This window comes from Bos indicus, chromosome 25 (assembly GCF_029378745.1).
Source record: "Bos indicus isolate NIAB-ARS_2022 breed Sahiwal x Tharparkar chromosome 25, NIAB-ARS_B.indTharparkar_mat_pri_1.0, whole genome shotgun sequence".
NCBI classification, from domain to species: domain Eukaryota; kingdom Metazoa; phylum Chordata; class Mammalia; order Artiodactyla; family Bovidae; genus Bos; species Bos indicus.
In genome coordinates, this window is record NC_091784.1 from 869,370 (window position 1) to 892,545 (window position 23,176).

Genomic DNA, 23,176 nt, shown 5'->3' on the forward strand with positions numbered 1-23,176 from the left:
GGCCCTCCTCCCTCTGAAAGGTGAAGCACCCACCTGGTCCTAATGCCTCCTTGTTGGGGTCTTCAGGCCGGCCCTTTTCCTTCTTGCGAAACAAGAGGCTGATGGAGGACTTAATTGATGCCCTTTTTCTTTGGGGCTTTGTGCAGCGAGTCCTGCCTGCTCGTGCCGCTGCTGGGGTTGTTCCCGGGGCTGTCCTGAGAGCCTGTCGAGCTTTAGGGAGAGAAAAGGACCTTTAACTGGCACCCTTGTACAAACACACACCCCTCCACAAGATCTACTGATAGAAATGGGCACCCAGCAACACCCGCACCTCAACCTCGAAGCAGACAGTGGAGTCTCCTTCACCAAACACACTCCACACAAGCAATGCAGGCTCCGAGACACAGAGAACCACCCCAGGAAGTTGAGATTCTCTGCCTCGAGCTCTCCCCCGAGGAGGGCTGGACTCCAGGCCAGCTGGTGCAGAGGGCACTCCGACCCTCCATCAGGGTCGCTGCTCAGCAGGTGAAAACGCTCAAGCAGAAGGCAAGCTCCCCTGCTCTGGGCAGTTCCCCCCACCTCCTGCAGGGTGACTGTCCCCGGCCATGGCAGGAGAGCGACGGTCACCGTGCAGGTCTGCTGGCCAAGTGACCACATGTGTCCTCCATCGAGTGCTGCCTGGCTCAGGACGGGAGCTTAGGTGGTGGTCTCAATGAGGACAGTGTCAGTCACAGGAGGGGACAGAGTCTCCTGAGAGGAGACCCCTGAGGAAAAGGGAGGGACCCTCAAGAGCGAACCTGAGAGGTACAGGGCCATCACTGTCAGGAACATGCCCCGGGCCGGGCAGACCTCTACCAAGATCAGGAAGAAAGCTCCCACAGGAGTCAATCTGTAGAGAAGGACGTTTTCTAAAATCACTGAGGTCACTGAGCTCTTCTTCCCCAGCACCTGAAGTTCACCACTAAACACAGGCACTAAACCCAAGGGTATTCCTTTAAAATCATCCTTGCAACTCCTTCAAGACAAGAGGCGCAGAGCTCCTGAAACTGATGACGGGCACACAGGCCGCTTACTTGTGGGCGTCCCTGAGGTCCTCATGGGTGGCTGTGTGCAGCGCCCCCGTGTGCAGGCGGCCCAGCCGAAGGGACAGCGGTAAGGCGGGGGTCGAGGTTTCACATTTGATGGTGGTCTTGTCATCTCCTACCTCTTCCCGTATAGCTGGCAGCTGAGGGAGTGAGGTAAGTGTCCAATTGGCTAACAATAGACTGTTTTGAAAATGGCAATCACATAGGCGTTACATTATAACCAGAAACTTATTTGAAAATCTATTAGCTATGCTTTCCCCCAAGTACAAAAAAACCCCCTTGTTCTAGCTTAATGCCATCTTAAAGGACTGTCTTGTTCAAGAGAAGCAGGGCTATGGGGCAGCGAGAGCATCCGATTGAGTGCAGAGACCATGGATGGGAGCCTTCCTGCAGCTGGGCTCTGCCCTCTCTGGAATCCAGCGACCAGATGGCCCTGCCGGGCAGGACAGCAGAGCGACGCCAGCACCGTGGACCCTGCATGGCATGAACTGCCCTGATGAAAGGACTGTGCTCATTGCCAGATGCTGCTCAGAAGCACCACAGCTAGAGTATGAAACCTCTCAGCAAAGCCGTCCAGACCTTTCTGTTTGAAGGAGAAAAAGACACAGCTTGTGCCACCACCCAAGATCATTTGTAATGATGATGCAGGTTACTGGAACCCATGACAACAAGAGAAACACAGAAAAGGTACCTAACCCCTCCACACGAACACCATGTGCCTGGATCGTATTTCTCGGTAACATACAGACTCGGGGCTACTCACTGAAGTACTTACACGCAGTTCGAGTGTCATTCGCTCACAGTGGTTTCCGTAAAGCACCCCCTGGTCTTCACTAAGAGATGATCTTGTATCACCCTAGTGGGGTGGGAGGTTCAAAAGGGAGGAGATATATGGGTACCTATGGCTGATTCATGTTGAGGTTGGATAGAAAAGAAAATTCTGTAAAGCAATTATCTTTCAACTAAAAAATAAACAAATTAAAAAAAAAAAAAAAAAAGAGAGATGATCTCTCCTGGACTCCCAGCGTTTCTGCTGGTCCTGGGTGTGAGGACAGGAAAGACAGTGGTGGCAACAGTGTGGGGAACAGATTAACCCCTCAGGGTCCAGACAGGTCTCACTGACACATCTGGGTGTGTGGTTAAGCCAGGGGAGGTTTTAGGAGACATGCATGGCATGTATTTTTATAAACAATGAGTGTGTTGTTTTAACCAACTAACCTGTGCCTTTTTAGTGGGATTCTGTAAAGAATACTGATCCCGTGCAGTCCCACGGGAGCTTGGTGACAACAAAGTGACAGTGCAAAATACAGCTGAGCTCGTTTAACAGCAGCTGGATAAACTGGGCACCCTCTCCTGAGCTCTAACAAGAACCCTCAGACAACAGAAGGCTACAAAGGCTAGAAATTATCCACATGGAACTGAACAGGGATCGATCTCAAATTCAAGTTAAAATAAGCATTTATAAAAATCAGAAAACAGCAACGAACAGAGCAGGGAAGTGACACACCTGGGTTGACTATGGACTCAGTGGAGACAAACACCTGCCTCAAAGTCAGGGACTGTGGCCAGCCCCTTCGCCTGGGCCTTCTCCTGAGGAAGGCCTCTGGGTCCACAGCCTGGCTGCCCTACCCAGGATGGGAGCCACACCACTGGTGCCCACATGGCCAGGATGGGCAGCACCGTGTCCACTTAACAGGAGGGCAAAGCAGGCCACAGAGCAGGCGAGTGGCACACCCAGGTCACCAACCCCAGGGGGACAGCGCTGGTCTGCTGTGCCCAGGAGAAGGGCTCCTGGGCACTGAGCTGCCTGAACTGGAGCACAGCCACCCCAGTCCTGCGGGAAGGCCCAGGAGTACTCGGTCAGTGGGCTGGGAGCAGGAGAGGGACAAGGAAGGCCAGCCCTTGGGGCACTGGACTCCAACAACAGGGGCTCATCCAAGTGACCCGAGGGGAGAGGCAGCGAGCTCCCTCCTGATGCTCCCTCCATCAGGGATGCCGTGATGGACACGAGAGCCTCTGGAGGAAAGGTGGCTGGACAGCACCATGGTTAAGTGTCCAGGCTCTGATCAGACCAGTCCGCACCGTGCTGCTGGGTGTGAGAGCCTGGGCAGGGTGCCCGGCCTCGCTAAGCCTCAGTGTCTATGTCTGCTGAATGGGGATAGCAGCAATCTGGATCTCACCTGGGGCTGAGATGACAGACTCGGAAAGCACGTGCCTGGCACACAGAGTCTCCTGCACACTGCTACCCACCATCATTAAATTGGCTTCCCGCAAATCTAACATCTATGGCTCTGATTCAGTCATTTCTTACATGAAAACACCAAGCGGAAATTCCATGGTGGTCCAGAGGTTAAGACTTTGCACTTTCACTGCCGGGACACTGGTCTGATCCCTGCTTGGGGAACTAAGATCCCATAAGCTGTGTAGCATGGCCAAAAACATAAGTAAAGAACATTTTAAAAATAAGAAATAATACTATGTCTATTATAAACATGCATGAGATGATCAGAAGGCAAACAAGTGGGAGAAAGGCACACTGTTACAACTGTCCCAACGAATGACCTATTTCCAACAGAACCATCACCACATTTTAAGTGGTGGGTGAGTTTCATTACTTACATTAAAACGTCAATTATTCACCAGGACATAATCACACAGTGTTCATTAATGTTAAACGATAAGGACTCTTTAATACTTCACAGAGAAACAAAGGCGTGCTACATTACTAAATAGTTTACCTTTCGACACTGCTTCCTTAAATCACTAGGCTGATAGATGCATGCAAAGAAATGAAGAGAAACCAGATTCATTGCGACTCTGAAGCTAAAATTTCAAGAATCCGTAGAGGCAAATACAATAAAGCAAAAATGATGGCAAACATGTAAGTGACATGAAGATTTACAGAACATATGACTGGAAGCAGAACATTTTTTTTGACCACAGAAGATAAATAAGCTATTCAAGATTTACTAGAGAAACACTATAAATTATTACTCAAGAAGATACCATTCTATTACAACATCATGATTTATTAAAGCACAGCATTCTGTACAACAAAGGGCCTTAACAGGTGTCTATTCTCAGCCAAATTTCTCTATAAGTTAGTTTCTCTTAATCAAAAACATGTTATACTTTAAATTAGTAATTTAACTGATGAGGAAGTTACCATAATATCTATTTTAACATTGAACAAATCTAACCAGCTCTTGGACATTAATGTAAAATCCTGACATAGAATTTGATTTAAAACTTCTCAGAATAAATTCATTAAAGCAAGTTCCCTGTGATAATATGTAAGAATGAAAGCTAGCATAATAGCAGGTGCAGTCTTTACATTTTATTAACTATAGAAGATACTTTCTTAACGAGTCTAATAGAGACATTAACTGTGCAAAAGCTGATGAGATTTACAGTCTTAAATACAAGCACCAACACAGAAAGGATATTGTGTCAGTTCAGTTCAGTTCAGTCGCTCAGTCGTGTCCGACTCTTTGTGATCCCATGAATCGCAGCACGCCAGGCCCCCCTGTCCATCACCAACACTTGGAGTTCAACCAAACTCATGTCCATCGAGTCGGTGAAGCCATCCAGCTATCTCATCCTCTGTCGTCCCCTTCTCCTCCTGCCCCCAATCCCTCCGAGCATCAGAGTCTTTTCCAGTGAGTCAACTCTTCACTTGAGGTGGCCAAAGTACTGGAGTTTCAGCTTTAGCATCAGTCCTTCCAATGAACACCCAGGACTGATCTCCTTTAGAATGGACTGGTTGCATCTCCCTGCAGTCCAAGGGACTCACTCTCAAGAGTCTTCTCCAACACCACAGCTCAAAAGCATCAATTCTTCAGCGCTCGGCTTTCTTCACATCCCAACTTTCATATCCAAACATGACCACTGGAAAAACCATAGCCTTGACTAGATGGACCTTTGTTGGCAAAGTAATGTCTCTGCTTTTTAATATCCTATCTAGGTTGGTCATTAACTTTCCTTCCAAGGAGTAAGCGTCTTTTTAATTTCATGGCTGCAATCACCATCTGCCGTGATTTTGGAGCCCGCAAAAATAACGCCTGACACTGTTTCCCCATCTATTTCCCATAAAGTGATGGGACCAGATGCCATGATCTTAGTTTTCTGAATGGTGAGCTTTAAGCCAACTGTTTCACTCTCCTTTTTCACTTTCATCAAGAGGCTTTCTAGTTCCTCTTCACTTTCTGCCATAAGGGTGGTGTCATCTGCATATCTAAAAGTCCATTAATTCTACACTTAAGAGGATCATTTCTTTATGTAAGCACAATCTCATTTATTAATTACACATGATATGTAGTTTAGGATCCATCTACATTATGCTTATACCTGCGTGTTGCTGCTGCTAAGTCCCTTCAGTCCTGTCCAACTCTGTGTGACCCCATGGACTGCAGCCTACCAGGCTCCTCCATCCATGGGATTTTCCAGGCAAGAGTACTGGAGTGGGTTGCCATTGCCTTCTCCTGTAAATGCATAGTGATACACCAATTCAAATTACTGCTATGGGGGAAAAACACCATTTAACGAGACAGGAAGACAAAGCACAAACCCGACTAAGGGGACTCACGCTGTGGACCACAGCACTGCTATGACCAGAGGAAGTGGGGGGACGGGGGAGGGGAGATGGATGAGTAAACTACAGCCTCGGGGGCTGGGGGGGGGGATCTGGATTGAGGACGACTAAGCAGACAACAGGATGAGACAGGAAATCAAAACCAATGATGAAAGCAGACACACTGTCAGAGAACTCCAACAGCAAGGAAAACATACAGAACTGTTCTTTTCATAAATATTCGGAAAGAAATCAAGCATGAAACCACAGAGAAATCGTCAAAGAATTTTAAATATCAACTAATTAGCCAATGATGCAAATTATAAAAACAGTGTCAAAAGACCACAAAATGGACTAGTTACCACTTCACAGGCCTCTAAAATGATTCACGGTTAATTTAATTATAAGCTGACTAACAATGCAGCTAACATGAAATGGGTGGTAACAGAAAAAAGAGATAATACAAGTCCAGTTACAAAGCAGAGTGTTGTACACGTGATTTCATGGGGTAAACAGCAATGCACTCACAACACCTAAGCTAAACACCCAAGAAAGCTGGAACATGTGCTTTAGAGCCGCACACTTTGTCACCAAAAGCCCTAGGTCGTCATCCCAGTTTTAGACTTGGAAAAGTGAGGCAGCCTGACATCTTCCCTGGGGCCCTGGGGCACTGGGCTTTTAACCTGGTTTCACACGCAGAGCTGGCCGGAGTGCGTGGCCAGGTCCATCAGCAAGCAGACCAGTGTAGATTCTTGGTTTTGTTCCCACCGCATGCCCTGTACCCTGTAGCCAGGCATTCCCAATGGAAAATGTGCTGCACGACTTTCCCACGCCATGACAGCTGCCTATAGTTACTTTCACAAAGCTGTCTGCTCCCTGAGAACAGAAACTTCCCTGCAGCTGCTGTGCCCAGCACAGGCCAGGCCCAACGTTACAGAGGCAGGCTCTGGCTGAGTTCATGATGACATGCTAAGTTGGTGGTCCAAATATCAAGACTAATTTGTCACTGTGCCATTGTGGAATGATTAAAGACTAGGCGGTTTAAAAACTTTTAGACCTCTGAGCGTAGCAAATGTACCTGATTTTCTTCTGGGTATAAAGAGAAAAATCAAAAAACAAACAAAAAACAGCGTGCTGGGGGAGGGATGCGGCAGGGAGGAGGCAGACACATACCAGAGTCATGATGCCCAGCTGGTCTCCCTCCTGTGCCGGGCTGTGCCGCCTCGTTCTGGGCTTGGGCAGGGGTGGGCAGGAGCCAGCATGCGAGGAGGTGGGAAGCAGGTTGAGGGAGCTCACTGATTTAAAACGACAGAGGCTGCCTAAGCTCCCCCTGCCCTCCCTGCTCTCAGTCTCCTCGGCCCGCTGCTCCGTGTTCTCCTTCTCTTCTTCGATCAACCTAAAATAGAATAAAATGCATCACCTGCCTTTGTCAGCAGAGGAACCTGTCTGGACAATAAATTTGGGCTGGCATTCTGTGTCATGATTAGCAAATTCCAGAAACAGTTGCTCAATGAACATCTCAGCCAAAAGGTTCTACGTTTCCTCTTTTGAATATTCTCAAACTTAGAATAACTTAGCGTTGAGTCTTACTGGCCCCTGATCATTCACGCTTGATTTCACTTATTTACTCTAACCTTCTGCAGGGACCCTGGTGGCAGCTCTCTTCCTCTGAGGAGATACCTCAAGTTGACAACCCTTACTTCCCCTGCTCTCAGGGCAGAGATGCATGTCAGTGCCTCAAGTCTTTTCCACTGGGAATCAGGAACTCTGTATAATCAAAACAGCAATTCACGAACAAGCTGCAGTTTCTAAACACAAGTCTCCAGACCAGATGAAGTGCTGAGTTGATCTTTTTTTTTTTTTTTTAAGGTTGTGTATATACAAACGCATCACTTGATGAAGTTCTCCACCAGCTTTGTGTGAGTTTCTGGGTTCATGTCAATGTGCTGCATTAACCTAGAATTCACAGTTTCTGCTCTTCTCCCCTAATGTGTGGTGGATGTTTTTATATAGCAGTTTAAATACACGATTATGCAAATAAAATGATTTTCAAATTAAAATACAAGATTCTTACAGACAGTAAACTCTCCAGCTTCACTTCTACTCATACATCTTGAAAGTTTTTCACTGTTGATTACAAGTTGATGGACAGAATTTACCATTTACATCAAGTCAACTTGTCGCATAAGGAAAAATCACTTTTACCTGACAACTTGCTGTAAAAATAAAAATATTAATATATAACCATTCCATACTTCCTGCAGGGATGCAGAAAGATCATCTTTCTGAGCTCGTCTCTGCTCAAACACGGCCCACAAAGCTGTCTGTCTTGGCGTCAAATGGGCAGGCGACACCACCTGCGTTTGCTGGTTGTCCCATTCACCCCCTGCCTTTCCCCGGGATCCCCGCACTCGGCCGACAGGAAAGGGCACCTCAGCCTGGGCTGACGTGGCGAGAACAGTCTGAGCAGCAGCTCTGCCTGGTCCTGTGCAGGGTCACCAGCCTGCGGCCACTCTGATCGTGGACTCGGGACACGGGCATAGCTGTGCAGGTGTGGCACCAGGCAGGCCTCGGGGCCCCCAGCCACCCGGGCCGCACCCAGACCCAAGGCCCCCTGCTCACCACGAGGGAGGCCTTTGGATTCTATCCCGTTTTGAAAATTGTTATAACTGCCAAGATGGTGTCTAAAGAAAACATCTTAAATATACTGATGAGATGTGAAAAACTCAAACACATGTCCTTGGACCACTGTCTTACAACAAGCCAATCTTCACACTGCATTAAGTTAAAAAGGAAAATGCAGATCTGAGTGGGAATTTGCCAACCCCAAAACTCCAGCTTTCACCAGCTGGCTTTTCACCAGAACGTGGGGGGCTCCGAGGGCCACAGGAGGGTGCAAGGGCCATAGGGGACACCGCCTCGGCACCTCACCCACCTTGGGGCTCAGAGCCGACGGGGAACACCCCACAACGCCCCGCCACAGAGTGCTGACACCACACCGTGGATAGAACGCCCTGGCTGACCGAGCTCTATAAGCAAGGGCAATCTAAAAACTGAAAATTCTTGAAGCAGACCTGAGGTCAGGTTTCTTGCTATGGAACACTCAGATGTCCCTAGAAGACAGCTCCTCAGAGAAACCGAGTTTCTGGGGAGCCGAGTTCGCAATCACCCACTGAATCTCTTCATTGATGGTGTCCAGCTTCTCCTGAAGCATCACAGTCAGAGTCTTGGCATTGGCCTGCCCACTGGGCGACAGCTGAGTGGCCGAGCTGAAGAGGGTGACCCTGTCGCCCTCGTCGTCAGACACGCCCTCGTCACTCTCAAATGCCTGGGCCACGTCGGCCAACATGCTCGCTTGCTCCGCGTGCTCCCAGTTCTGCTCCTTCAGGGTCTGCATCTGGGCACGAGAGGACCACGTCTCGTCAGCAACATTCAGGGCAGCTCAAGTCTATCAGGAACTGAACCCAATTTTACATGGAAACCCTGACTGTGGATAAATGGGCCATGTTCATGAGACACTGCCATCTCTTAATCGAGCAGGACTGAAGAAATGGGCAGGGGGAGAATCCAGTTCCTAGATGGCCTGGTGACACCCAGGACGGCAGGCATTCTATGAGGTTATTCAAAAGGGTGGGCTGATGGAGTCAGAGACAGAAACTGAAAATTACAAAAATACATCCATGCCTCCATCAGCCAGGCTGGAGGAAAATAAGAAAAAAGAACCCTTCAGCTCGGCAGCCACTGGGTCCCTATCAGCGGTCACCTCTGGTACCAGTTCACCAGAGAGTGCCATCCTCGCAGGCTTCCAGCCCTCCATTTCCCAGGCTGGTCTGAACACCCACAGACAGGAGCGAGCAGGGTCAGCCAGGAGACAGGAGGGCCAGCCCCCCTGCGGCTCTCCTCTCTGGGCACAGGCCCTCGGGCTGTTCTGGGGGATGGCCCCTCGCACCACAAGTGTGGCTCTGTCATCAGAGACACACGGGAGAGGGCCCACGGGGCCCCGTCCCGCCCTCCGGCTCTCACACCTCACACCCTTCTCTCTGAAAACGTCCCCCCTGCCACACTGTCACCCAGGTCCTGCCTTCTTTCCCAAACATGACCTCAAAGGAACTGAGGGGCAGCCTCGAGGTGCTGGCTTGCTGGCTCCCTGTCCCCTGTGGCCAGTGCCCTCGCCTCCTGTCTTCATCACAACCCCACCCCAGGCCTGGGCTACCCCCTTCGCTGGCTCCAGGACCACCTGCCATCATTCCTGCTCCACTCTAGCAAACCAGCTGCCTATGGGTTCACCCCCATCAGCCCGGTCAGCACATCCTCTCCCTTCTCTCGCCTTCCAATAGCACAAGGGGAACCAGCAGAGTCCTCCTCCAGGGCTCCCTGCAGCACCCACTGTGGGTCTCTGAAAGCTCCCTGGGAGCAGCCTCTATGGTCCCCTCCCGCCCGGCTCCTAGCTCTCTGCCAGCAGGCGGTGGGTGTGCCCCAACCTGCAGGGCAGCTCCCCGGGGGTTTGAAGAACCCATGTTACCAAGCCCCCTCCCCTCTTTGCCCTCCCCCACACCCGCCCCAGCATGTCTCTCCCTGGGATCCAGGCCCTGCCCTCCCTGCAGTTATTCCTGTCGCTTGCACCCCTTCTCAACCTTGGAATGCAGGGTTCCCCACAGCTCTACCCTTGCACCCCATCTCTCTCCACGGGCACCCACCTGGTGACTTTACCGTGCTCGTGGCTTTCAATGCCATCTGTATGCCCACGACCCCAAGTCCACCCTGAGCTGAGTGAGTCCTCTCCCGGATGCAGGCCGGAACACTCAGCTGCTCTCCTCACAAGTCCCTGGGACACCCCATGGGCTTGTCCACCTCAACAGGGCCAAGGCCCAGCTCTTAGCTCCCCGTCCCGGCAGCCCTCCTCACCTCAGGAAACAGGCTCTGGCCTCAAGCTGCTGAGGCCTGAGCCCGGGCTCCTCCCTGATGTGGCCCGCTCTCTCCCTTGTCCCCACTGGTTGACACGACCCTTTTTCTATCTCCAAGTGGCTACTTCTCTTCTTGCCTCGGGGCTCTGGTTCAAGGTCACCCTCCTGGTGTCACCTTGCTGGCCACCCTGTTCACACACAATCGTCCCCTCCTCCTTGGACAACTCGGGCACTCTGGTCTCCTTTCCCTGCTCATTACTGTTCGACAGGCTGTGCGGGTTTAAAAAGGGGTCCACAAATTCTTCCCTCCTCCTCCCTTCAAGCGGCAGAAGGGGCAACTCCTGCTCAGCCCCTAAGCGAGGCAGGACTGTGCAGCTCACTCTTGCAAACAGAAGTGAAGGTGTGCGGCCTCGGGATCAGGGTGCAAAAGGCCCCGGGCTAAACCCCACGCTCTCACTCTTAGAGGGTGTTCCTAGGAGAGTCAGGCCATATGGGAAAGCCACACGGCAGGGACCTGGGCCTGTCCCCAGCAGCCAAGTGAATCTGAAAGCCTGCCATCCAGCCCTGGGGGGCCTTCCTGTGTCTGTGCCCTCAGGAGGCCCTGAACCAGGCCCGCCTGCTACAATGCACAGGCACTGTGGACCGTGAGCTGCTCCCTAGGAAGTCATTAAGCTTTGCAATGATTCGTTACGTAGCAGTGGATAAAGGACACACACGGTTTTTAATTCACTGCTGGAGTCCTACTTCTGACCATGTCTGGCCCAAACTAACTGCTCACTGAATATGGAAGCTCAAAACACAGACATGTATGAACAAACACATGGCATGAATGAGGTGAAAAGATAAAGGCACTTAAACTCCCAATGAGAATTCTTCTCACTATAAGCTGATGGATATGTGTATCCATTTACTCGTAGGATGATTTCAAAACTGTGGTAATTAGTACCATGCTGGAGCTCACAGTAGGCCACAAGTTATCCAAATTGGTTATTTTAAGAAAAAAAAAAAAGCATGCCTTAAAAGTAAACTCTTAGCCAGAAAAAGGAAAATGGGAAGACATAAAGCGACCTATCAGCGCTTTGTTCCAAACCCACCTCAGGACCACAGTGTGAGGGGGCAGGTGCCTCACAAGGTGCCCACCAGGGACGGGAAGAGGGCCGCGGGGTCCTTGCCTCTGACAGCTCATCGTGCAGCGCTGCCAGCTGGCCTTTCTGGGGGCATTGTAGCACTGCCCGATCTCCTGAGTAGTCTGCTGACCAGTCTGCCACAGGGAACCTGAGGTCCAGAGCACTGCCCAAGTGGGGTCAGCTGAAACACACGGCAAAGAGCAGCGCTGTTAGAAGAAAAGAGAGCTCACTCTGTCAGTCGAGCCAGAGCCTGTCCATTTGGAAGATTGGCAATTTCACAGCAAAAGGGCCCCCGGGAGGGCACTGCCCTCTGGCTCCAACAGCAACAGGCCACCCGCTGCTCCACAGACACTCAGGGCTCATCCCCAGCAGCTGGAAAACTCCCATATGTGGGGAAGGCAGTGCTGACGCGAGGGTGTGGAGCTGACTAGGACAGGATCGGCTGTCTGAGGCTGGGGCATCCAGGGTCCCTCTGGAGCCCACTCTCAGGTCCCAGGGCGGGGCCTGCACCTGCTCTGCTTTCCCCTTGGCACCCCACCTCCCCTTCGGCCCACGCCTGCTCTGACCTCCCTCTCCCACGGGAAGTCTGTGGATCACAATCACCAGTCTGCCTGGAACACTGTCTGCACTGCTCTCATTGTTTTTAAAGGTGTCTCAAACAACCCGCAGCAGAAAGGGCTCGGACCCACACCTCGGAGCTGAGCACCACTGGTGTCTCCCATTAAAACAAAGGCGAGCGTGTCACTGGACTCTGGGCTGAACAAGGCCCAGCACAGATGCTCAGGCCCTGAGCACTAAGGCCTGGGCCTGCAGGTGCCAGGAGCTCACTCAGCAGGGGCCTGCTGAGAGGCAGGGTGGCCCCGCCTTGACTGTGAGCCACCTGCACTGCAGGACCGCCCGGGCTGTGCTCAGTCTTGTCCCTGGGAAGAGGGTGGTGCCTTCACGTGCAGGAGTCCCTAAACCTGGGAGACAGGACCTTCCTCCGAGGACAAGACACCCCATACATCTGCAGAGTGGCCAGGGCCGACCACCAGCTCAGCCTGCTCGGGGTCACCCGCTGCTCTGCGCGACGGTTTTGCAAGGAATACTGTGTTGCATAGGAGATGGAAGTCTGGAATCTCCCGGAGCCACACCTGTCTTCCCTCCTGTCTCCTCTCCCTCCTGACAGAACTGCTCCCTTCTCTGCCCCACTTGCACCCAAGGGCCTGGGGCCAGAACACACTTGGGAACTGGGTAGGGGGTACGACACAGTCCCACTGTGGACTGCGGACCCTCGAGGGTCCTCTGAGGGCCACAGAGGCCTCCGGGTTGGGTCGCCACCCAACCATCACCTCCCAGTCCCCTCGCGGGATGCAGCCTCCATCTCTTTCCCCCTCATCACCCGAAGCTCTATCCCCCCCGGAGAAGGTCTCAGAGACAAGGTGACCAATTCCTCTGGGAGGCCCACTAAATATGCTGTGCCTGCCCTGCCTGTGAGCCAGGTTTTCAGTCCCCACTCCCTTTCTCCTGAGCCAGCATAGTGCTCCCCACCCAGCCCACAGTGCCCGCAAGCCCCACTCCGAAGCCCCACCTGTGCTGCTACGTCACTGCCGTGACCCCTCGAGAGCTGCCTCCTGGAGACACCCCTCCCTCGCACCAGCCGCTGTGGCCCACTGTCTTCAGAGCACAGCGGGCCCTCCTGCCCCGCGGCTGCTTCCTCTTCTTGTCTCTCACACTCACTGACACACAGGGGACTGGTGACCAGGCCCCAGGTTTCTCCATCTGAGCCCCCCAACCATGCCAGGCCTCGGGTCCTGGCACCAGGGCCCTCCTCATTACCCAAAAACCCCCAAGAGCAGGAGGCCATGTCCACCTCCTCTTTCTCCACTGTCTACACAGTCTGCCTCACACTCACCTTGTCCATCCCGGGAGCAGGGGTTCCCCACTTCTGACAGCACCAGCCTCTCACCTTGGGGGAGCTCTACCAGCAAGTCCAGCCATGTCCCCTATCCATATTGCAGGGCACGTGCTCTCCTTGAACTCCACCCACTGTGGTTTCGGACTCCACCTGCCAGTTTCTGGCTCTGCCTTTGTCTCAAATGATATCCCCTTACTCTAGAAGAAGGCTGGGTTGGGGCCCTGGACTGTGAGGATCCCCTAAGTACACAAACACAGAAATATGCGTATGGGCTCCAAACTGTCTCCTAAGTCAGGCTTCAAGCAGTAGTCGATTTCCTACAGATGAATGAATGTCACCAGTTAAGCACTTAATGACCTTTGCTAAAGTTTGTCTCTCACTTGTGACCATTTTTCCGTGAAGAAGCCAAAGAAACATTTAAATACTTAATAAGAATTACCACCCCTCGAACAATGAGGAAGAAAAAATCAGGATGCTCAGTAATCTGCTCGCCTCATTCACAAGCCAGGTGATTCCTCCCACCACAGTCAACGGCAAGTCATGTCTCAGTCTCCATTCATGTAAAAAAGACTACAGGTCATTAACCTTCTGCGACTCTTCCGAAACATCAGTGTCACAGTCTGTCAGGCCCCTCAAATGAATACACCCAAATATCAACTGGTCGCCCCCACACTTCCAAATCTCTGCCTGTGGTTTTGAGTGTTGTCAATACTGTGACTACCACTCCATGGTACCAAGTTTGACCCTAAGGAACGATGCTTGTCTCTTCCCTCTTGCTGGTCACGAAGCTACAGGCTCCTTGAGGTGCGACCATGAGCAACACCCAGTCATACTGTCCACACACCAGACAGGCCCTTGTCACACTCGACAGTGCTGAGGGGAGCTGCCCGGGGGAGCAGCCTACCCATAGTGGAAGGGAGCCCCTCGCACTCTCATCTGGTCCAGTTCAGCTCTCAGGGTTTCCAGGTTTAGAATCAGCTGGTCCTACGAAACAGCAAATGACACAGCCTGCACCGCTTGCTTTCCTGATGTAAAATGACTTGCACCAAAATGTGCAGAACAGGTTATGTGAGTAGGTATCCACTCCGAACATTTTAATTCTGAGAAAATGTTCTCTAGGAGTCCCTAGAAAATATAAACACTCAGAACAATATTCACCCATAAACCACAATGAGGAGGAAGTTCCATCTCAGGCGCAGAAAAGGTTTCTCTGGAGGAAACATGGCAAGCCATTAACAACGATGAAGTCTGTAGAGAGAAGCTCGACTTCAGGCGGGGGTTCGGGTCAGGGGGACACAACTCACTCTATTGCCCTCACTCCTCTCGTTGCTTTAAACGGTCTCCATGGAGCTCACCTGCATTCCTGGGCATTCCTCACATTCATTCCTCTACAGCCCACTTCACTTCCTTATGGGGTAAAACAAGTCAAACGGGCCAAGTTTCCGAGTCACTCGACTCAACCTGGAAGCTCTGTGCTGTCGGCCATGGCAGTCACTCGCCTCGTGCAGCCCCTGAGCACGTGAGACAGGCTGGTGCAACACTAGATGTGGAAACCACACAGAAGATTTCAAGACTCACAGTGAAAGAAGGATGTCAAGGAGCCCATTGGGTTTTAGGAAATTTTTGATTGTGTAGGTGGCTCGTATTATCTTTCTGACGCACAGCACAGTCCACGTGAAGGGCTCACGCTTTGTCTCAGCTTTCAGGTGATCCCAGAAAGGACTACTCAGAATTCTGAACCACACATAACAGCCACACACTCTAAATTCAACTATAATGCAAACACATTCAGTGTTCAAAACCAGAAATGCTATACGTGTTACAGCAGTGGATTAGCATAAGGAAAATGTAACTTGACTTCTGCTAAGCATCTGCTCAAACTCATGTCCATTGAGTTGGTGATGCCATCCAACCATCTCATCCTCTGTCATCCACTCTCTTCCTGCCTTCAATCTTTCCCAGCATCAGGGTCTTTTCCAATATGAAAATTCATATTAAAAAACTGGAAATAATTACCTCAAGCATTTTTTAAACGTAATAACAAAGTTGGCAAGGCTGTGTTTTATAAAATGAGCATCAATTCAATTTCAAGGTTTAAAAAGCTGTTTTAGAATCTACTGTATAAAGAAATGGAGAGAAGAATGATCTAGTTGAGATTGGCTTTGTGTTAAAAATTGCTGAGATTAATTGATGGGTCATGGGTATTTATTATACTACTCCATCCACTTTTGTGCATGTTTGAAATTTTCCATTGTAATACATTTAAAAACAGTTTATTTTCTGTTAGAACAGAGTCTTCTCCAGCAACACAATTCGAAAGCATCAGTTCTTCAGGGCTCAGCCTTCTTTATGGTCCAATTCTCACACCCATCCGTGACTACTGGAAAAACCATAGCTTTGACTATATGCATCTTTGTCAGCAAAGTGATGTCTCTACTTTTCAATATGCTGTCTATGTTTGTCATAGCTTTCCAAGGAGCAAGCAGTTTTTAATCTCATGGCTGCAGTCACCGTCTGCAGTGATTTTTGAGCCCAAGGAAACAAAACCTGTCACAGCTTCCACAATAAGGCATCGGCATTCAAAGATTTTTAAAGCAAAACAAAAGTTGACTTTGAATTGGCTTAGTCATAAACAGCATCCTGATCTCAACAGCCTCTGAACAGCAGTTCTGAAAGTAAGGAAGAGCACCCCTGATCGGGAGCCACTGAGCTCTCTGCCTAAGCCGGGAAGGCGCCTCACCACAGGTCTCACAATGGGAGTCAGAACCACTGCCCCCTGGGAGCCCGTCTTTGAGGCTCTGCAGTCCAGGCCCAAGAACACAGGCATAGTGGGGACAGTACTAACATGTGAGGCTGGACCTGGGATCCCCACTCCATTTCCTGAATGGTCTGTATCGCCGTGTGGCCAACCTTTCCAGGAAACCTCTCTCAGGACTCGGTGATGTGAGCCTCCACCATCACCCTTTCCTGACGCACCTTCTGTCGCAGCGCAACTACGGTTCTCGTCCTGCCTAGGAGCAGCCATCCTACACATACACCGTGTCTGGACCAGCAGTTTGGCATGTGGGACTCCAGCGCCACGTCCGAGGCAAGCAGGCTCCACACCTGGGCACCATGCCTTCAGTTTCATGGGCCCTGGGCTGGCACCCTCAGGTTTGTCTGAGGGGCAGTTGGGAGGTCCACCTGTATCCCAAGCAGCTCCCAGACTGGCTGGTCAGAGCAACAAGCAGCCTCTTTGAACGTGGGGACGCCCTGGCTCCTGCCCACCGCCTATGGGCAACCACCTCTGGCCCTGCTCCCGAGGAGGTGGGTGCCCGGATCAGCAGATGGGGCCACACATGCACACACTCGGTGGCAGAGAAGGGAGCGGCGGAGAAAGGCAGCTCTGGCCCCTGCCCAAGCCGTGTCTCCTGCCCAGACGCCGCCTCCCCGTCAGCACAGGCACCCGCTGCAGCTCCTTGTTCTCCTCCAGTTGGGCCTCCATCTGGCACAGCCTATTCTCCATGCTGCCATGACTCTCTCCCGCCTGTCCGCCAAGAACAGCATCAGCTCCGCTCTCAACGACCCTGTCCTGACGGCACGCGGGCTGTGACCGCAGGGGCGGCAAGCAGACCATGCTCTGTGTGGACCACCGGCCCCAGGTTCGTGGGGGGCATGCCCGCATGCCTGCTCACGCAGCCTGTGCAGTTTTGTGTGTGACGCGTGGCTCACGGAGGGTGCTGGTGACCGGCTCGTGAGAGAAGACGTGCTCCCCTCTGCCCTGGGCGCCGCAACCGCCGCCACTGCGCCCCCTCCTCGGACTGCATGTGGCAAGCCAGCGCAGGCAGCAGGACGCGCGAGGCACACATTCTACCTTCCTAAGCTGGGAAGGAAGTTTGAACCGTTTAGCCTCCTTAGTGGCAGAGCTTCTGGAAGACAAAAGGTCGGACTACGAGGCCAACCGGGGAAGGACAGCAGAGATGCCAGCGGGGAGGAGAAACCAAGCCTGGAGAAGATCACAGGCAGAAGGGCGCCCCCTGGCGGTTGTTAGTGACCCTGCTCTGGGAGGGTCTGCGAGCACCCGACACCGCCCACCACCCACCAACGGATGGACGGCCCCTCAGCTGCTCACTGAGCTCCGGGCAACGCTCCCAACAGCCACGCCAGCACAACCCCGCCTGACTCTTCATCACCAGCCAGTGCCCACCGGCAGTGCGGGGCAACACTTTCCCACCAGAAGGACAAGGTGGCTGACTGGCTGGCTGGCTGGCAGTGGGGACGATTCCCGTAGCAGCACCACATCCCTGGAATGTTTTTCATAAATCATGACCCCCACAGACACGACCGCCAGAAACATCATGATTCCACATTTCTTCGGGCCTGAAGATCTGAGGGTGAGCAAACATCACTCGACTTGTCTGACTGTATCACTGTCACACATCCCTTCAAGGAGCGGAACCTCAGAAAACTCGAGAAGATGGCCAGGCAAGCTGCCTCAGCAGAGCCCACACAGCATGCTCCCATCGCTCTGAGAGAACGGGCTCCACAGATGTCACCAGACTCGTCTGAGGGAATCAGAAGGAAATTTCAGCATTCAACAGGCAGGTGGAGGCGGGGATGAACTGGGAGACTGGGGTTGACATATATACAGTACTGATACTACACATAAAGTCAATGAGTAAGGACCTAGTGTACAGCACAGGGAAGTCTACTCAGTGCTCTGTGGTGAAGTAAATGGGCAGGAAATCTAAAAGAGAGGCAGATAGATAGACAGATAGATAGATAGATGATTGATTCACTTTGCTGTACAGCAGAAATTGACATAGCAGTGTAAAGCCACTATACACCAATTAATGAATGAATGGATGAATGAATTTTTACAAAAGGAGCACAATGGGCCCCCTAGAACTTGTGGAAAGGAGGAGTCCACACCCAGGGTGCGGCACAGCGCCAGGGCTGCCCTCATGTCGGTCCACTGCCAACGGACTGCCTGGACCAGGCCTCTTCTACCCCAGAGACCTCAACGCAGAGGTGGGGAGGCAGCCAGTTGTGGTCTCTCCAGTGCTCTGCTCTTACTCACGCAGCCATCCCAAGGCTGAGATCACCGGGAGAAGAAGGGACCCACAGTCCACCTCAGGCAGACAGGACCGCCGTCACTCACTTCGCGGATGTCCCACTGCAGTTTCGTGTTCATGTCCTTGGACTTGAGGAGGTTCTTCCTGGCCGTGTCCAGGTCTTCCTCCAGATCTGTAACGTGGAAAGAGAGGGCTGCCAGGCACTCCTTCAACTGGCTCTCCTCCTGTGACTGCTTTTCTATGACTTCCTGAGTGCGATCTCCTTAGTCAGGTCTTACTCGTGGCTTAGAGAGCCGTAGGAGGGTCTCTAAGGGGGAAAGGAAGCCTTAGCCTTGTTTTGACAGGGAAGGAACACAGCACTTCCAGGCAATCGGTGAGGTCAAAACAAGGCACTAAGTGTACAAATCCAGGATGGATGGGTGGCTGGTACCTTCTCGTCCAGGGCCTTGTGGTGCTCAAACAGCAATTTCAGTGCCCTGAGCACCTCCACCTCACTGGTCATGCTAGCTGGGGACTGTGCCTGCCACTTGCCCACTGTAATCCAGAGGGATGGAACGTACCGGGAAACCAGTAACCCCAGGTGTTCCAACAGCAGCTGCAGGGCAGGGCCAAAGGGGCACTTTCAACCTCATGCTTGACTTCAGGGCCGATAACTCCTTTCAGCCTCACGCTACAGCTGGAAACATGCTAAGGCACGTTGGAATCCTGCCAGTTCAGTCTAAAGTTAAGAGTGGACTTCCCCAGGGGCCCAGTAGTTAAGACTCCACCCTTCTGCAGGGGTCATGGGTTTTAATCCCTGATTGGGGAACTAAGATCCCACACAAAGTGTAGCGTGGACAAAAATGTAAGTTGAGAACTCCCCTCTCAAAGGTACTAAAATTACATTAGCTCTCATCATAAATTTGGAGTAAGGTATGAGAACCCCGAACTGATCCACCCTGGTCTGCTCAGTGGGAAGATGTGAAAAATGACTTGAAAATCAGACAGAGTTTAAAGACAGCAATACGGAGGCTAGCGGTGACCCACGTGGGGCAAATGTCAACACATGAGAATCCCCCTACTGACCCTGGTGTTGCTTCTTTCTGCTTTCAGTTCAGCAATTTCCTCTTCTCTTTTAAGAAGCTGCTCCCTGCATATTTTGAGTTCTACACTAGGAGTTGGAAACTCCTAGAAAACAGTTAAAGGGGAAACTAAATGCAAATATAAATTAAAAAGAGAGAGAGACTGTGAAGACTGACCCTGTCAAGTCTCTCCAGGCTTCACACAAAGGATCTCCTTGCCCTTCCAGAGAAGAGGGGGTCCACTGACCCCAAGACCACATAGACCACCACAACTCAGACTGGCCTTTGGCCTCCACCTCGACCTGGCAGGCACGTGGCAGGGGAGAACCCAGAATCCAAGCCTGCCTTCTCAAGTCCCAGGGACGTCTGAGAAGCTTTCCAAAACATAAACCTAACAACAAAGTGGATAAAGAGATTCTTAAATGACACACAGACCAATGACCTAGAGCCACTGGGGAGAGTGAAGAATAAAGGGAAGGTCTACAAGGCCACCAAGATTTGGAGTGTTCCTCTGGGACAAAGGTGGATGGCACCCCAAGGCCATCTGTTAGCCTGACTCCACTGAAGCCACCCAGTCATTCAGTCAACTGGTTAAAATGTTAAATTTATGTTATATGTATTTTACCACAATTTACATGCATGCAGGGCCGTCCACGTGGTGAACTTGCTCAAGCTGAACCACACGGAGTCTTTTGTTCTTCTATTTTTCTTTGCAGAAATAGAAAGATCCTGGACTACATATCCCCTACTACATACTGAGTGTCCAGCACCCAGAACAGTGCCCAGCACTTGTAAGAGGCATGTAGTAGACATGTGAAGCTATGAGGGTGTATGTCATACACGTAAGCAGTAGGTACCCGTCATTAAAATACTGGACACATTGGTCCGTGGTTTGTAAGATGGGAGACATTAACGGGCTTAGCCTTTCTGCTTCAAGGACTGACTCTCTAGCTCGATCCTCATGCCCCAGAGACTCTTCCAGCCAGTGTATTCTTTCCTTGGAAGAAGGGAGACGTTAAGGGGCTTAGCCTTTCTGCTTCAAGGACTGACTTGATAGCTCAGTCCACATGCCCCCGTGACTCCTCCAGCCAGTGTTTCCCTTCTTGTGGGGCCCCCGCCCATCCTCTATGCAGCACCTGCACAACCTCTTACAAGGTAAACTGCTGGGGTCGATCCTGCCCACTAAGGCCAAAATGCCCTGGCCAGCAGGGCCCACAACTATGCTAACAAAATGAAACACAACCCCAACGCTTCACTGGGTGAGGGCCAATCCAACGGGCGTAGTCCCTGGCTGCTCTCACCTTGTTGAAGTCTTTTAATGGACTGGAACCTGGTGGTCTAGAGTCGATGATGAGAAGGTAAAGGAGAGAAAAAGGTTGATATTCCTTGATTTATGCAGAAAGCCAATAAAGCCCCCGACATGGGACTTGCTCTGTTCACGGAGGCCTCAGGTGCCCTCTCGATGGAGTGAAGATGGAGAGCACCTTCTCGAGAGGGTCTTAGAAGCCCGGGTAGGAAAGTGAACTCAGAGAGCCTCTGCGCTCCAAGAGATCACCCTGAAAGAGAGAGAGAGAGAGAGAGAGAGAGAGAGAGAGAAATACATGGGGACCAGAGCTCTGATGGAGCAAAGGTGTTTTAATCAACATGGTGTGGAAATATATACTGTCTTACAAGGTAGTTATTCTCAGCAAAGATAAAGATTAAAATTCCAGACTTACAAAACATAGGTGATCCATATTAAAGGGAAAGAGAGTTGTATACGATCACTTTTACCGTATGGTTCACAGGAAGGAAGAGGGTACTTATCACTGTATAGAAAAACTAATGAAGGAAATGCCTGGATTCTTCAGCCCGTGGGAGAGGCTTGCCTCTCCTCTTCAGGAATTAATAAGGAGCAGAGAATTCCTGACAGATCCAAAACAGCACACAGGAAAGCCTCTTGTTAAATGCTTCCTGACAATTCCCTCTATTTTATTATATTTGTTAAAAAAAAGGTCTTGACCAAATGAATTTGGTTAGTATTAACCAACCTTATAGAAAGGTGATGGTAAACAACAAATAAAATTATCAAGACAATCACCAAAGCTACAGTTCCAGACCCGATACTGTGGGTAATACTTTGAAACCATCCTCATGGGTCTAGCCCAGGTAATTTGTTCAGCTAAAGTTTCCAAATTAGGGGAAGAGGGCAGATTTTTAGAAAAAAGTTTTAAAGATTTTCTTTTATAGTAGTTGTACATTCAGAGAGGCATTATCACATATATTTATTAAATGAAATTTGATTTGTTCCCAGTTGTAGGCACTGTGATTGACGTGAACAGGAATAACACAAAAAGCTTAAAGAAATAGAGGTGTTAATACAAGTATATAGTTTGCAATTAATACAAGTTACAGAATGTAAAAGTCTTATTAAATTGTAAATTTTCTATGGCTATAACAAAAGGAAGTGGGACACAGGCCTGTATAAAATATGACTGACTGTAGCGAAAGAAATAGTTATTGTGACGACTGGTCCCTATGAAATGTCCGGTCCAAGTTCCAAGTTGTTCTGTGCTCTGATGCTTGCAGCAAGTTTCCAAATGGCCCATTGTTCAGGCCCACTCTGTTTATGGAGGACGATCTTAGGAGGAGGTGGGGCTAATCCATGGTCAAGTCACTCAAGAAGTCGTTTGTCATAGTAATGTTCCATCATAGTGTCAGTGACCTTCCATATCACACACAGTGTTGTTAATATCATCTGAGCAGTCAGATAACCACATACCATGGGGTCCCCAAGCAACAATTGTATGATTAGCCACAAACATTGATTTTCTTGATTGGTTTGACATTTGTCCCAAGGAATGGGAGTATAAGTAAAGTTTTTATAAGTAAACCCTTTGCATAAAGTTCTTTGTTCTTTCCCTAACTCTTTCCCGAAAGTTTCAGTAGTATAAACATGGTTTACAGACAACGAAAGGGCAGTAAATAATCCAAGCAGTGTCTGAAAGTCTTCTTTTGGAGGTAGGATGAAAGCCCAAATTTGTCAGCCCAAATTTGTCGGCTGACGTTTATGCACAATTTTGCTGGGCCCGTGCACAAGGGAAGGACTTCATAGCCTAAAGAAATATTAATTAGTTTTCTTTCCTGCCCAGGGTATGAAGGCCCTTTCATGTACTAGGGAGAAAGCATATGTATAGAGTCATTAGTTGAAATGATTGGTCCTCTCTCCGTCCATTCGACCACCTGCAATAGAGGGGGGTTGGGTGTTAGTCTGAGCTTGAGCAGGGGGAGGTACAGGCCAAAAGACTGAGCATTGCCGGGAGAATGTACTCAGGACTCGGAGGCAACCCCTGTTGAGAGACCAAATTTTCAGCTTGATTAGTAGGGCTTTTATTTGTCTCCAAGTGAGGAGATCATCGGGGTGATGCCGTCGAAGGCGGTGCTTTCTGGAGATCTTTGGAGCAGACACGGCCCGTATTGGAATTTCTTCTTCCTGGGGTTCTTATTTCATCTCCATTTT

The 23,176-nt window shown here is 50.6% G+C and overlaps 1 protein-coding gene and 2 pseudogenes across 1 annotated transcript; all 3 read right to left on the minus strand.

Moving 5' to 3' along the window:
* LOC139179663 (liprin-alpha-1-like) lies at positions 1–23,153 on the minus strand. Its single transcript, XM_070779307.1, has 6 exons — positions 14,918–23,153; positions 11,633–11,846; positions 6,808–7,030; positions 1,840–1,920; positions 1,053–1,204; positions 1–210 (listed from the first exon to the last, which is right to left on the minus strand). The coding sequence occupies exons 1-6, from the start codon at positions 14,931–14,933 to the stop codon at positions 111–113; spliced, it is 786 nt and encodes a 261-aa protein (XP_070635408.1). The 5' UTR covers positions 14,934–23,153; the 3' UTR covers positions 1–110.
* On the minus strand, positions 7,026–10,170 carry LOC139179666 (liprin-alpha-1 pseudogene; annotated as a pseudogene).
* LOC139179805 (liprin-alpha-1-like) overlaps positions 18,643–23,176 on the minus strand; it is a 4,949-nt pseudogene continuing 415 nt past the window's right edge.